The sequence below is a fragment of the Salmo trutta genome, chromosome 19 (genome assembly GCF_901001165.1).
Source record: "Salmo trutta chromosome 19, fSalTru1.1, whole genome shotgun sequence".
NCBI classification, from domain to species: Eukaryota; Metazoa; Chordata; class Actinopteri; order Salmoniformes; family Salmonidae; genus Salmo; species Salmo trutta.
The window spans coordinates 35,105,181-35,120,977 of NC_042975.1; the positions used below are offsets into that span (position 1 = coordinate 35,105,181).

The 15,797-nt window shown below is 43.9% G+C and overlaps 1 protein-coding gene across 7 annotated transcripts in view; it reads right to left on the reverse strand.

Annotated features, from left to right (window-relative positions):
* Nucleotides 1-2,003: 2,003 nt before the first annotated feature.
* LOC115154434 (connector enhancer of kinase suppressor of ras 2) overlaps nucleotides 2,004-15,797 on the reverse strand; it is a 55,838-nt gene continuing 42,044 nt past the window's right edge. For all 7 annotated transcript variants that reach the window (XM_029700635.1, XM_029700639.1, XM_029700634.1 and 4 more), the window contains 6 exons: nucleotides 11,222-11,293; nucleotides 10,941-11,008; nucleotides 10,681-10,784; nucleotides 9,966-10,473; nucleotides 4,584-4,783; nucleotides 2,004-4,041 (listed from right to left, as the gene is read on the reverse strand). In XM_029700635.1, coding sequence (XP_029556495.1) covers nucleotides 3,994-4,041; nucleotides 4,584-4,783; nucleotides 9,966-10,473; nucleotides 10,681-10,784; nucleotides 10,941-11,008; nucleotides 11,222-11,293 — 1,000 coding nt within the window. In that variant the 3' untranslated portion in view covers nucleotides 2,004-3,993. The remainder of the gene's footprint in view (nucleotides 4,042-4,583; nucleotides 4,784-9,965; nucleotides 10,474-10,680; nucleotides 10,785-10,940; nucleotides 11,009-11,221; nucleotides 11,294-15,797) is intronic.

Here is a 15,797-nt window from a genome sequence, read left to right on the forward strand (position 1 = left end):
AAGGATTCCTTGTCATAGAAATGTACCTGGCTAAAAGGTGAGACACTTTTGTGGTACCGGTTATCCTGAGTTAAACTCAGAGTTGACAAAAATTACCTCATTATCTCATCAAACTGGATTCATAGTATAGTGCTCTGCTCATGTAAGTTAGCAAACACGTAATCAGATGGTTATTGGCTACATTAACATTGCAGTAGTCATTGGAGGGTTGATTACCTAGCAAGCCATTGAGGCATGGTAAAATAATCACAAACAGAGCTGGATAAAGCCAGAAGAATAATATACTTGTTGAGCATAGCTATAGCCATCAGTCTTGTGTGGTTTTGATGGTCATCACTCACTCACTTCTAAGTATGTCATTCTACAGGGCTTTTTGTTGCAAGCATGCGCACATCACTCAAACATGACGTTTGCTTGTAAACAAAAAAATGGGTCTATGAACCTAGCTAAGCTGTGGGGGTCACTAGAGGATGTTTTCTGTGCTGGTGCTTGTGCACATGTGTATTGTTTTGGAAATACAGTACATTGGGTTAGCGCCAGCCTAGTGCATCCAACTCCCATCAAAACAAAACACACTGAAAGTAGAGTAGTGAGCATTTTCACATTACAGCGTCCATTTAGATATGTTTGTACTGTCATATTAATATGACAGTTTTGGTTGCACAAAACAAAAAAGTGTTGAACCAAGAAAAAGTGGCAAGTGATCCAATACACAGTGCCGCTCAACATAATTACTCTTGGCTCAACAAACATAAGGTCGAATTGAACACATTCATGCTAACATGAATGGGAAAAGTCTTGTATTCATGTATGTGTGATTCAGTAGCTGCAGTAGGCCTAGCTAGTGCATAAAGGGAGGGCTGCCTACAGGATATTTCTATCATAGGGGTGGCTTTCTAAACCTTAATGAACAGAAAATACATTAGCATAGTTTGATAACAATAACAAGCTCATTAAACAGTGTTGGTCTCCAACGGGATTGTCTTGTAAGTTCACAGTGATCAGACATCGCTCTCCCCATAGATCTAAATAAATAGGGGACACCAGCTTCTTGTTCTGTCCGAAGCTGATTAGCATGTTAAACTCAAACCAAGTGCAGCCAAATTAAATTGACCAACAAAGGTACAAACGTCCAATGCATTTTTTTAAGAACTTTAACTTGACCAGCTGACTTCAAAACAAGTAATCTTAGATATTAACTGAATAACTTATATGCCCTAACCCTCATAAAAACCTAGGATTTTTTTCCCAATGGATGCAACTTCAGCCTCCTTGCTGTCGTCAGCCAATTGCTTCTTCCTTGCCACTCCTTCAATGCTGAGCAGCCACAGGGATCTCCAGAGTGATTGGCTTGCGAAGCCCCTGCAACTGACCTAAACTGGGGGCGTATTCATTACGCCGATTCTGTTGCAAAACATTTCTTAAACGGAAACATACGGAATGAAGCGGGGAGGGATCTACATTCATTTGTCCAATAGAAACTTTTGTGTTCATTGCAAAACGCAACTGTTTGCAACTGTTAGGACTAATGTTTTCACCCCTGGTAGATTCGAGGCTCTCCATCCATTCTGCTCAGAATGAGGGACTGGTATTTCTTGAGCTTCCAATCATGTGCCTCCTCTATCCTCTCCTCCCAGGACACTGTAAGCTTGATGGCGACCTGTACCTGCTTGGTGCCTCTAGACCAGAGAACGATATCTGGTTTGAGGCTTGTGCTGCCTAGCTCCTCTGTAAATCTGAGCTGCTTCTTCATCAACCTCCTGATAGGCTGACAGCCATGTTCAGAGACGGAATGTTCTGTTCTTTTCAATAGTGTATCAACATGACGGTTTACGAGTTAGAAGCACTTATTAATGCTTACTGCTGATACAGTATAAAGAAAAACCCAACATTGAGGGAGAACCTTTCAGAGGAAAATAGTCTTATCTTGTACAATCTGTGTTCCCCTCATCAGGAATAGAGAACCTAAGAAAATACTTGAAATGGAGGATTCACCATTCGGGGAGAGTTCAGGAGATGGACAAGCCATCGTTTATTATTGAATAAAAAAGTAAATTAGCCACGATACGCCAAACATGTGCGACTTCCATAGATTTCAAATGGCATGATATTCTGTTTAAGTAATACAAAGCATGCTCAAACAATGAACAGTTTATAAATACAGTTATTTACCTTTCTGCAGAGAACACTTCAAAAACTAACACTTTCTCCTGTTGCTTTCACTTCAAATGTAAAATAGTTCTTAGAAACACAAAGTGAATGATGGGTTCACACCAGCAGTCTTCAGATCACACACCTCGGAATACAAAACCATTTACAAACATTTGGATAGATAGCATGCATACAAAAATAGACACGTGTTTCTGATCAATGCGTCACAATTTACAGTACTGGTTTATTATTGCCAGTCCTCACCTGTCTGTCTGTCTGTCTCTGTGCACCAGTTTGGGTTGATTATAAGAGAGAGATTACGCCCTGCAGCCATTAACTATTTATGTTCACCCAGTTTTGGAGTGGTAATACTTTCAGAAATCTCTGAGGCACAACACTGAAGTTGAAATGATATCTCCTTACATTTTGTTCTGACATACCAGTTGTGCGATATCCAGTTTAGGAAATAAATATATATGATTAACATACTGTACACTCTCCTAACACACAGACATACATACTCATTTACCATTCACACATGCATAACATAAACATTGTAGACATCAAAAATACAATTGCTTATTATAGTTCATTTAAGATCAAGATTCATTGTAGTGTTACTGTACACAACCCTGGCATAGTCTTCAGAACAGACAGTACTGTACAGAAGCAGAAGGTTCTAACATGGCCATGCAGGTGAGCAGTCTTTCAGATGGAGGGAAATATCCAATATCATCAAACCAGAAAAGGCTGTGGATGTCTTATGTGCCTTCTACAAGTTTACTCTTAATAAGTCAAACAATACTGTCCTTCACAGACAATGTTCTGAGAGAATGAGAGAGATGGAGTGGGCAGCAACCCAGAGTGAGATGAATGTGTGTCCAAGAGCTGCTGAAATAGGTGGAGGGAGATGGGAATAAAGACATATAGGGCATCATTTTCCTCATGCAAAACAGCAATTAACTGTGCAAAAAAATACCATAAAACTCAGGCCCTGTTTCAATCAGATCAGCGCTAACAGACAAACTCATAGCTTAATATTGCTTTTATTTAGACGGTGTCGGAGGTGTAACTGCATTCGTGGACATCGCCATTGGATGCACTGAGTCACATTAGTAGAAATCCCATGCAGCCGTGTTACAAGTTTGAACACTGGAATGTGTGATATAATCTATACCTCGATTAGGCTGATATAAATCATTCTTATTTAGTTTAATGATTTTCAATTTGAGTGTCATTATTTCTATATAGCTTACACTTTCTCCTTCTGAACTTCTAACGCGGGTGGGACATAAGGGCGGGTGTGGTTCTCGTGACAATGACCACAAGCGCAGCCGCTCACCGACTCAACAGCTCCAACGCAGGTACACCTCCAACATCGCCTAAACAAAGTCAATATTAAGCTATGAGTTTGTTGATTACCGTGGGTTAAAGCTAATCTGATTCAATCCTGGCCTCACTATATTCTCCAGCGCAATTTATGTTATAACTTTCATTTAACAATGTCAATGAGAAGAAGACTACTATTGAACAAGAGTTGAAGTACTGTAATAGCGTGACCATGCATTGCACAATGCAACTATTGAATATGTTATGGTTATTTTGATCACTGAACAAACTATTTTGCATGAGGGAAGGTCCTTAGAGGTAGATGTGGGCATGCAGAGAGAGAGTGAGATTGAGTGAAAGAGAGAGGTAGAGGGGGGGTTTAACCCTGGTTGTTGTGGCTGTCTTCCAGGGATGTGGGGATGTCTGGGGTAGGGCAGTAAGGGCACGTCCCTTAGCAGGATGAATTGGGTGACTATGATGGTGCTGCTGTGTCCATGGTCTGTTCCATACAGGCTATCCTAAAAAACCCAACGACGGGTCAGAGTCCTGAAGAGGGACATTCTGTCAGGGGGAAGAAGAGTATGATTTAAGATGTGATACACTGTATACACTACATAAACAGTACACACACTGTACACACTATATTCTATAGGTCCTGTCATCGATCAATCAAATGTATTTTATAAAGCCCTTTTTACATCAGCAGATGTCACAAAGTGGTTATACAGAAGCCCAGCCTAAAACCCCAAAGAGCAAGCAATGCAGATGTAGGAGCACGGTGGTTAGGAAAACTAGGAACCTAGGAAGAAACCTAGAGAGGAACCAGGCTCTAAGGGGTGGCCAGTCCATTTCTGGCTGTGCAGGGTGGAGATTATAAGGGTATATGCAATTAAGGTCAGATCGTTCTTCAAAAAGATTTTCAAACGTTCATAGATGACCAGCAAGGTCAAATAATGATCACAGTGGTTATAGAGGGTGCAATGGGTTAGCACCTCAGGATTAAATGTCAGATGGCCGAGCATTCCACACAGCAGGTGCAGTAGAGAGAGAGCGAGAGAGAGAGGGAGATGGGGAGAGAGAAAAAGAGAGAGAGGGGGTCATACCTTGAGCGCACTCTGTAGGATGCGGAGACGGTGCAGCTTTTCGCTGAGCAGTGGGTCGTTGACGCGGCGGACGAAGGAGCGTTTGTACTCAAGGCGGGCGGAGGGCCGGTGGTCTCCCATGGAGGAGAGGTTGGCCCTCTCCAGGGCCCGGTACAGGTCCCCCAGAGAGTCAGCCTGGGGACGGCCCTCCCTCTCACGGCCTGAGGACAAGCAGAGTCACAATACATGGCATTCACTGGCTGGCACCACATACAACAACAAAAACAGCAATATGCATGAGCATCAAGATCTCTCACTCCTGGAAGTTCAGAACAATACTGCATTTCCTCATAGGCAGGCAGAACACGCACAGTAAGCTGCTACTGTGGAATGTCCCATGCTATCCTTTACATATACTGCCCTCTTATGGTGCTATTGCCACATAGCTCTTGTCTGGCACCCCTTTAAATGAGTGGATTCGGCTATTTCTGCCACACCCGTTAATGACAGCTGTATAAAATTGAGGACACACAGCCATGCAATCTCCGTAGACAAACATTGGTAGTAGAATGGCCCATACTGAAGAGCTCAGTGACTTTCAACGTGGCACCGTCATAGGATGCCACCTTTCCAACAAGTCAGATTGTCAAGTTTCCAGAGGTGTCAACTGTAAGTGCCATTATTGTGAAGTAGAAATGTCTATGAGCAACAACGGCTCATTCACAAAGTGGTAGACCACACAAGCTCACAGAACGGGACCGCTGAGTGCTGAAGCACGTAGCGCGTAAAAATCGTCTGTCCTCGGTTGCAACACTCACTACCGAGTTCTAAACTGCCTCTGGAAGCAACGTCAGCAAAATAACTGTTCGTCGGGAGCTTCATGAAATGGGTTTTCATGTCCGAGCAGCTGCACACAAGCCTAAGATCACCATGTGCAATGCCAAGCGTCAGCTGGAGTGCTGTAAAGCTCGCCGCCATTGGACTCTGGAGCAGTGAAAACGCGTTCTTTGGAGTGATGAATCACGCTTCACAATCTGGCAGTCCAACGGACAAATCTCGGTTTGGCGGATGCTAGGATAACGCTAGATGCCCCAATGCATAGTGACAACTGTAAAGTTTGGTGGAGGAGGAACAATGGTCTGGGCTGTTTTTTCATGATTCGGGCTAGGCCCCTTAGTTCCAGTGAAGGGAAATCTTAACACTACAGCATACAATGACATTCTAGACAATTATGTGCTTCAGTGGCAACAGTGCACCAAGCGAGGTCCATACAGAAATAGTTTGTCGAGATCGGTGTGGAAAAACTTGACTGGCCTGAACAGAGCCCTGACCTCAACCCCATCAAACACCTTTGGGATGAACTGGAACGCTGACTGGGAGCCAGACCTAATCACCCAACATCAGTGCCTGACCTCATTAACGCTCTTTTGGCTGAATGGAAGCAAGTCCCCACAGCAATGTTCCAACATCTAGTTGAATGCCTTCCCAGAAGAGTGGAGGCTGTTGTAGCAGAAAAGGGAGGACCAAGTCCATATTAGTGCCCATGATTCTGGAATGAGATGTTCAACGAGCAGGTGTCCACATACTTTTGACCATGTAGTTGACTCAAACAGAACCAGAGGTTTTGTGTCTGGTGGTTGTCATACTATGTTGTGCATTTGCAATACGTGTTGTGTGTTTTGGGGGTCAGTTGTGAAGCTGTGGGGCTGTGCCTCTTGAAGTGTATCATGCAGTATTTGCTGCGTGTTTTTGTGTTAGTCTATAGAGGGAGTAGTAGAGACAGTGAGTGATAGAGCGGCAGAGAAATTAGGACAGGAAAAAAGGCCCCTTGGGCATGTTTCTTTGTCCTCTTCAAAATTCAACGTTAACATGGGCTGAAAGGATTCTTACTCGCCCCACCTCCCCAAACACTGCGGTGGGGCACAGCGATGTCTCTATCATGGCTGTGTGTGTCTCTGTGTGTGTGTGTGTGTGTGTGTGTGTGTGTGTGTGTGTGTGTGTGTGTGTGTGTGTGTGTGTGTGTGTGTGCATGTGTGTGTGTGTGTGTGTGGGTGTCTGCATGTGTGGAAGACATCGAGGAGGGGGCCGGGCTGCCAGGATGAATTAGTGTCAATTAGGACACTAAGACTTCCCCTCACTTTAGAATAGTGTCCTGGAGATCTGTAGGGATGGGGGATGGGGCTGGTCTAAATCTCAGACATTCAGCAATGTCTGTGACACAGACTGTGTCTGAACAATGCCTATAATTAGCAACATCATTCACCATTGGATACCAGGTTATAACCCTATAAGTACTAATTTCCATGTAAGTATATAAAACTATTTTTACCCATCAAGTTATCCTAGAATGTAACAGGGAGAGAAAGGTTAATCTCTCTTGGGAAGGGGGCAGTATTTTGACGTCCGGATGAAAAGCATGCCCATAGTAAACTGCCTGCTACTCAGGCCCAGAAGGTAGGATAAGCATATTATTAGTAGATTTGGATAGCAAACACTCTGACGTTTCTAAAATTGTTTGAATGATGTCTCTGAGTATAACAGAACTCATATGGCAGGCAAAAACCTGAGAAGAAATCCAACCAGGAAGTGTGGAAATCTGAGGTTTGTAGTTTTTCAAGTGATTGCCTATCTAATACACAGTGTCTGTGGGGTCATTTTGCACTTCCTAAGGCTTCCACTAGATGTCAACAGTCTTTAGAACACTGTTTCATACTTCTACTGTGAATGGGGAGAGAATAAGAGCTTATGGAGTCAGATGACAGAGAAAATGACATGAGCTCAATCACGCGCACTCCCGTGAGGGTTAGGTGTGTTCCTTTTCATTTCTGAAGACAAAGGAATCGTCCGGTTGGAATATTATGGAAGATTTATGATAAAAACATCCTAAAGATTGATTCTATACATAGTTTGACATGTTTCTATGAACTGTAATATAACTTTTTGGACTTTTCGTCTGAATTTACTGCGCAAGCACAGTGCATTTGGATTACTCAACTGAGCGCGCAAACAAAATGGAGGAATTTGGACATAAAGATGAACTTTATCGAACAAAACAAACATTTATTCTGGAACTGGGATCCCTGTGAGTGCATTCCGATGAAGATCATCAAAGGTAAGTAAATATTTATAATGTTATTTGTGACTTCTGTTGACTCCAAAATGGCGGGTTTCTGTATGGCTTGTTTTGATGTCTGAGCGCTGCACTCAGATTATTGCAAAGTTTGCGTTCGCCGTAAAGCTTTTTTGAAATCTGACACAGCGGTTGCATTAACCTGTTTGGGATAGGGGGCAGTATTGAGAATTTTGGAAAAAATATGTGCCCATTTTTAACTGCCTCCTACACCAACTCAGAAGCTAGAATATGCATATTATTGTTCAGGTTTGGATAGAAAACACTCTGAATTTTCTAAAACTGTTTGAATGGTGTCTGTGAGTATAACAGAACTCCTATGGCAGGCAAAAACCTGACAAGGTTTCAAGCAGGAAGTACCCTGTCTGACAAGGAGTCGTGCGTCTTGCATCTGTTTATTGAAAAGTAAGGATCTTAGCTGTAACGTGACAATTCCCAGGGCTCCGATAAGCTCTCAGAACCCGGGAAATACCTGAAGGTTGACGAGGCAGCCTCAGGCTGAAACACATTATCGGCTTTGGTAAGTGGCGGCTCAGAGGACCTTTGAATGAGGCGCGTGCACTATTCGCTCCTGAGGAGAAATTTAATTCGGCTGTTTAGGCTCAATGCATATTCCCGGTCGGAATATTATCCCTTTTCTACGAGATAAATGGCATAAAAAATGGTTTTAAACAGCGGTTGACATGCTTCGAAGTACGGTAATGGAATATTTAGACATTTTTTGTCACGCCAATGCGCCATGCGCGAGACCGTGATGAAGCATTCTGATAGTGTCTAGAACTCATGAACAAAACGTCGCTGTTTGGATATAACGATGGATTATTTGGGACCAAACCAACATTTGTTATTGAAGTAGAAGTCCTGGCAGTGTATTCTGACGAAGAACAAGCAAGGTAAGAACATTTTTCTTATAGGAAATGTGATTTTGGTGGAGGCTGACCTAGGTGGGTGTCTAAATAGCTAGCCCTGTGATGCCGGGCTATGTACTTAGATTATTGCAAAATGTGCTTCATCCGAAAAGCTATTTGAAAATCGGACATATCGAGTGCATAGAGGAGTAATGTATCTATAATTCTTAAAATAATTGTTATGCTTTTTGTGAACGTTTATCGTGAGTAATTTAGCAAACTGTTAGTAAATTCCCCGGAAGTTTGCGGGGGTTATGCTAGTTCTGAACGTCACATGCTAATGTAAAAAGCTTTTTTTTATATATAAATATGAACTTGATTGAACAAACATGCATGTATTGTATAACACAATGTCCTAGGTGTGTCATCTGATGAAGATCATAAAAGGTTAGTGCTGCATTTAGCTGTGGTTTGGGTTTATGTGACATGATATGCTAGCTTGAAAAATGGGTGTCTGATTATTTCTGGCTGGGCACTCTGCTGACATAATCTAATGTTTTGCTTTCGTTGTAAAGCCTTTTTGAAATCGGACAGTGGGGTTAGATTAACGAGATTCTTGTCTTTAAATAGCTGTAAAATAGTCATATGTTTGAGAAATTGAAGTAATAGTATTTCTAACGATTCAAAAATCGCGCCACTGGATTTCAGTGGCTGTTACGTAGGTGGGACGAGTTCGTCCCACATGCGCCAGAGAGGTTAAGGAGAAGTGTATCTATAATTCTTTGAATAACAGTTGTATATTTTATCAACGTTTATGATGAGTATTTCTGTAAATTGATGTGCTCATTCACTGAAAGTTTTGGGAGGCAAAACATTTCTGAACATTACAGCCAATGTAAAATGGGGTTTTTGGATATAAATATGAACTTTATCGAGCAAAACATACATGTATTGTGTAACATGAAGTCCTATGAGTGCCATCTGATGAAGATCATCAAAGGTTAGTGATTCATTTTAGCTGTATTTCTGGTTTTTGTGATACCTCTCCTTGCTTGGAAAATGGCTGTGTGGTTTTTCTTGTCTAGGCGCTGTCCTAACATAATCTAATGTTATGCTTTCGCTGTAAAGCCTTTTTGAAATCGGACAGTGTGGTTGGATTAACGAGAAGTGTATCTTTAAAATGGGATATAATAGTTGTATGTTTGAGAAATTTGAATTATGAGATTTTTGTTGTTTTGAATTTGGCGCCCTGCTATTTCACTGGCTGTTGGCGAGTGTGTCCCGCAGGTGGGACGCTAGCGTCCCACATACCCCAGAGAAGTTATCTTTCTTCTCTGTCTCATGGTGCCATGTCTCTCTATCTCATGGTGTCATGGCTGTCATGTCTTTGTCCTGTGTCTCAGTCATGTCTCAGTAATGTCTCACCTGTGTCTCTGGCCAGCTTGTAGTGGTGGTGGTCCCTGTGGTCAGAGGCGCTGGCCGAGGCTGAGAGAATGGCATGGAGCCCACTGTCTCGGGGCAGGGTGAAGCTACGTGGTTTCCCCACAGCCTCTACAGGGACACTGGGGCTGAGGTGCAGGGGCAGTGGGCCATAGTGCTCCTGCAGCAGGCTGCGCTGGGCAGGGAGGGTTGACTGGCGGCGGTACTCCACAGACAGACCTCCTCCTCCAGGGGAACGCAGCAGGGCCTCCTCCAGGGGCATGGGCAGTGTCTGCAGGTAGTGGAGCCCCGTGCTGCCCAAGGGCGTCTCAATCAGGTCCTGCCACGAACGCCGTTGGCTGGAAGACTTCTGGCCAGGCGAGATGCCGCCTCCACTGCTGCTGCCCTCCTGTGGCTCGGGGTGGAACTCCTCATGAGAGGAGCGTGACTGGAACGTCTCAGAGGAGGAAAGGCGGCCGTGTTTGGGCTCCAGGTATGGACTCATCTGGGACACCTACAGAGAACCAGACAGAGAGGTGTCATGGCATAGCATTGGTAATTCATGTATATACCTGAATATTTTTTTGAAAAGGGAAGAGACTCAGCTAGAGAGGTATTTAATGGCATTGTAACAATAATGTAAATAACAGGAGGATTAGAAAAGAGGGAGTCCAGATTAAAACTATGCACAGAGTATCTTTTCACAGAAAGAGTGACTTACCGAGGGGGGCCTGGGGTAGGTATCGTAGGGGGGAGGAGGGCTGTCCTGTTTGGGCATGGTTGAAGGCATCTCCATGTCCTCATGGTCACTTTCACTCCAATAGTCTGGTCATGATGACAAGGATGAAGCAGAGAAGAGGACACATCACCATCAGAAAGAGACAATGTGGGGGGATTTTCTAAAGTAGACCTAGGGCAAATGAAGCAGCTCTTAGCCTCTATTATTGTCAACTATATTAATGTGTATTCACGTATTCTCACCCTGGTCCTGTCGGATCCTCTCCTGCTCCGAGTAACCTGCCACTGCCATCGTCAGACGACTCAGCCACCTGTGAGGGAACAACACTAATGACCCCATTCCAGATCTCACACACCACACACCATTCTGTTATCTCCTGCTGTTTTTGCATCAAAAATCAGCTCACATGGTCATCTGCCTAGCCCTATTTGTCAAAATCTCTCTGTTTTTTCTCACCTCCTTGTCTCTGCCTGTCTCCCCCTCCGTGTTAGCTACAGTAATAATGTCTGACAGTGACTCTCACCTGTTCATGTCATCCGCATTGTCTGCTGCAAAGTAGAAACTCTTGATCTTTGGATGGCAGGCCTTGAAAGCACTGGAACACAGAAACATGCGGTCAAGGACAGATTATACCATACGGTAAATAGTGCTGAGCGGTTAGTGCTTTTTGAGGTCGGTTAGGTTCGGTTTCGGTTTGGGTTTGATTATAACAAAAATAATCACGGTTTTTGGTTTCGATAATTTTTTAATACATTATGAAATACAGCTTTTTAATGGATATTCCAAAGCCAAAAATAGTGAGCATTTAATTGCCAAAACATTTTAAATATTGCATTGTCTCTGTCACGTCCACATTGGGTAGACATCAATAGAAAAATAGGAAATTATTATGAAATAATAAAATATTTCAGTTATGTGTATTACTTTGTTTATTTGATGACTTTATTATTTTTCATTTCTTCAAGTCATTTCATCTCTGCTCAGGCAGTAGCAGCCAAACCTAACTTTATCTGTGTGCCCATACTGTACTGTCTTTAGTCATCCTATTTAGCTAGCCAGCCTAAGCTGCAGGACTGTCTGACAAAATCATTTTACTAGTTCTTCAAAGTAGATAAGATATACTTTCACGAACTGTCTCTGTCCCTCTTGTCGTTGTGTTGTGAACATTCCTCTTTCATGTGGTCTGTGTTTATCTAACCCAGGGTTGCCAGGTCAAGCAAAACATTTCAAGCCCAATGACCACTCTAAACCCGCCCAAAAGACCTGAAAACTAGCCTCATTTTTCTATATACAATAAAGCCTTTTTCCATAACGTTATCGAGCCAGTTAAGAAGGAATATCATTGTATCTTGTAATGAAATTAGAAGCAAAATTTGCGTTTCCTCCAAATATTAATAATTTTAGTTTCCATACTATAGTTTCTATACTATGCGTTCTGCATGTAACATGATGAAAGTGTTTTTGTTTTGTGAGGGGTGTGATTTGAGAAGCTATAAGAGATAATTGTTTTCCATGAACTTTGCACAGTGAGTAGTCACCGCCTTGGACTCAGGTCAGGGAGCATGCCAGCCTGCCGGAACCACCCCTTTCCAGCAAAAGGTATAAATGATGGGTTAAAAAAAACACATTGGACCAGAAAAGCATGAAGCTGCAGCTGTGCATTTAAAGTGGTTTGAACTTTGAATCTCAACACGAGGTGGAGACGATAAACTCACCTCCCAGACAATCATTGGTATGGTTGATTAGCTGGTCTAAGTAAAGTATCTTTGAAAGCGAATTTAAGTAGGTCATCATCCTGTTACTCTGCTCAAACCATCGATACGGCTGGCTAGTATATCTTCAAAGAAGCCTCTTCAAGAGTGAATGGAAGGAAAGTCAACTCTGTAGTTCTGTTCAGGACTACACGACAAGTTACCGGATACTGAACAACTACAAAGAAGGACAACAGTAGAAGAGTTGTTGGAACCATTTCGGACAATCAGAGCCTTACAAGCGTGCTGCGAAAAGGCCCAACGCCCTTTCCAAGGCTGCCCAGTTTACCGAGAGATCCCCGGGCGAACCCAGGCATTTCACGTAAATACATTCATGATTTCTTACTCAAAGTGGGCAGCTGTTCGTGTGCAAAGTATTCGGTTACTGTGGGTGAGAGTAGTTTCTGAATGTACCAATGTTAAGTGCCTCTGTCCCTCTCTCTCTCCCTCTCCATCTCTTCTTTAACCTGTTGGGGCTAGGGGGCAGTATTTGCACGGCCGGATAAAAAATGTACCCGATTTAATCTGGTTACTACTCCTGCCCAGTAACTAGAATATGCATATAATTGTTTGATTTGGATAGAAAACACCCTAAAGTTTCTAAAACTGTTTGAATGGTGTCTGTGAGTATAACAGAATTCATTTGGCAGGCCTAAACCTGAGAAGATTCCAAACAGGAAGCGCTCTCTCTGACCATTTCATGGCCTTATTGATCATCTCTAACAAAAACAGGGGATCTCTGGCATGACGTGACATTTTCTAACGCTCCCATAGGCTCTCAGAAGGTGCCAGAAAGCTGAATCGTGGCTTTGCAGCCCATGGCTGAAAAACATTAGCGCATTTTGATAGTGGTCGATCTGAGGACAATGGGACGGGGCGCGCGTGCCCGAGTCGACTCCATGTTTACTTTCTCTCTCTTTGAACGAAAACCACCACTCCCGGTCGGAATATTATCGCTTTTTTACGAGAAAAATGGCATAAAAATGGATTTTAAACAGCGGTTGACATGCTTCGAAGTACGGTAATGGAATATTTAGAATTTTTTTGTCACGAAACGCGTCGGGCGCGTGACCCTTATTTACCCATCGGATAGTGTCTTGAACGCACGAACAAAACGCCGCTATTTGGATATAACTATGGATTATTTGGGACCAAACCAACATTTGTTATTGAAGTAGAAGTCCTGGGAGTGCATTCTGATGAAGAACACCAAAGGTAATCAAACTTTTCTAATAGTAAATCGGAGTTTGGTGAGTACCACACTTGGTTGGTGTCAAAATAGCTAGCCTGTGATGGCTGGGCTATCTACTTAGAATATTGCAAAATGTGCTTTCACCGAAAAGCTATTTTAAAATCGGACATAGCGAGTGCATAGAGAAGTTCTGTATCTATAATTCTTAAAATAATTGTTATGTTTTTTGTGAACGTTTATCGTGAGTAATTTAGTAAATTCACCGGAAGTGTTCGGTGGGAATGCTAGTTACATGCTAGTCACATGCTAATGTAAAAAGCTGGTTTTTGATATAAATATGAACTTGATTGAACAAAACATGCATGTATTGTATAACATAATGTCCTAAGATTGTCATCTGATGAAGATCATCAAAGGTTAGTGCTGCATTTAGCTGTGGTTTGGGTTTATGTGACATTATATGCTAGCTTGAAAAATGGGTGTCTGATTATTTCTGGCTGGGTACTCTGCTGACATAATCTAATGTTTTGCTTTCGTTGTAAAGCCTTTTTGAAATCGGACAGTGTGGTTAGATTAACGAGAGTCTTGTCTTTAAAATGCTGTAAAATAGTCATATGTTTGAGAAATTGAAGTAATAGCATTTCTAAGGTATTTGAATAACGCGCCACGGGATTCCACTGGCTGTTACGTAGCCAAGCAAGCGTCCCACCTAGCCCATAGAGGTTAACAAGCAGCCATGTTGTTGTCATTCCGCTAGAGACTGGTTTTCAGTGTATTACGTCTCCAGTCAATAACCGGTGCAGAGTGTGTATGTTTATCCTGTGTCCTATTTAAGTAGCTAATAAATAAATAATCAAATCTATTTGCATCCTATTTAAGTAGCTAATAAATAAATAATAAAATCAATTTGTGTTGTACTGAATCATAAGTAAGGCTCAGGTTTTTGCAGATTGTCACAGTTGTTGTAAGAGACAGACCAAGGCGCAGCGTGTGTTGAGGTCCACATATTTATTTAACGTGAAACTTCTTCAACAAAACAACAAACAAGCAACAAAACGTGACTACGTGGTGCAACAAGCACAAAACCAAACAATATCCCACAAAACACAGGTGGGAAAAAGGCTACCTAAATATGATCCCCAATTAGAGGCAACGATTACCAGCTGCCTCTAATTGGGAACCATACAAAACACCAACATAGAAATAATGAATTAGAACATCCCCTAGTCACGCCCCGACCTACTACACCATAGAGAACCAAGGGCTCTCTATGGTCAGGGCATGACAGTACCCCCCCCCCCCAAAGGTGCGGACTCTAGCCGCAAAACCTGAAACCAACTGGGGGGGTAGGGGGGGGGTGACTAGTGTCGGTGGCGACTCCGGTGCAGGACATAGCCCCCACCCAGACCCCGGATCCGGGCTGGACGCTGTGCCTGAGCATCGGCGCAGAGGAAGGCTCCGGCCTTGGAGCGGGACTGGACGCCGTGCCTGGACTGGGCACCGGCGCCGAGGAAGGCTCCTGCCATGGAGCGGGACTGAACGCCGTGCCTGGACTGGGCATCGGCGCAGGTTGCACCAGACTGATGACACACTCCTCAGGTCGAGTGCGTGGAGCCGGCACAGGACGCTCCGGGCTGGAGAGGTGCACTGGAGGCCTAGTGCGTGGAGCCGGCACAGGTGGCAACGGACTGGTGACACACACTTCAGGGCGAGTGCGAGGAGCTGGCACAGTACGTACCGGACTGGGGAGGCGCACTGGAGGCCTGGTGTGTGGAGCCGGTACAGGTGGCACTGGACAGGTGGCACGCACTTCAGGGCGAGTGCGGGGAGCTGGCACAGGACGTACCGGACTGGGGAGGCGCACTGGAGGCCTGGTGCGTGGAGCCGGTACAGGTGGCACCGGACTGGTGGCACGCACTTCAGGGCGAGTGCGGGGAGCTGGCACAGGACGTACCGGACTGGGGAGGCGCACTGGAGGCCTGGTGCGTGGAGCCGGTACAGGTGGCACCGGACTTGTGACACGCACTTCAGGGCGAGTGCGGGGAGCTGGCACAGGACGTACCGGACTGGGGAGGCGCACTGGAGGCCTGGTGCGTGGAGCTGGCACAGGACTCACCAGACTGTTGACAGGATCTTTAGGTCGAATGTTATGCAGA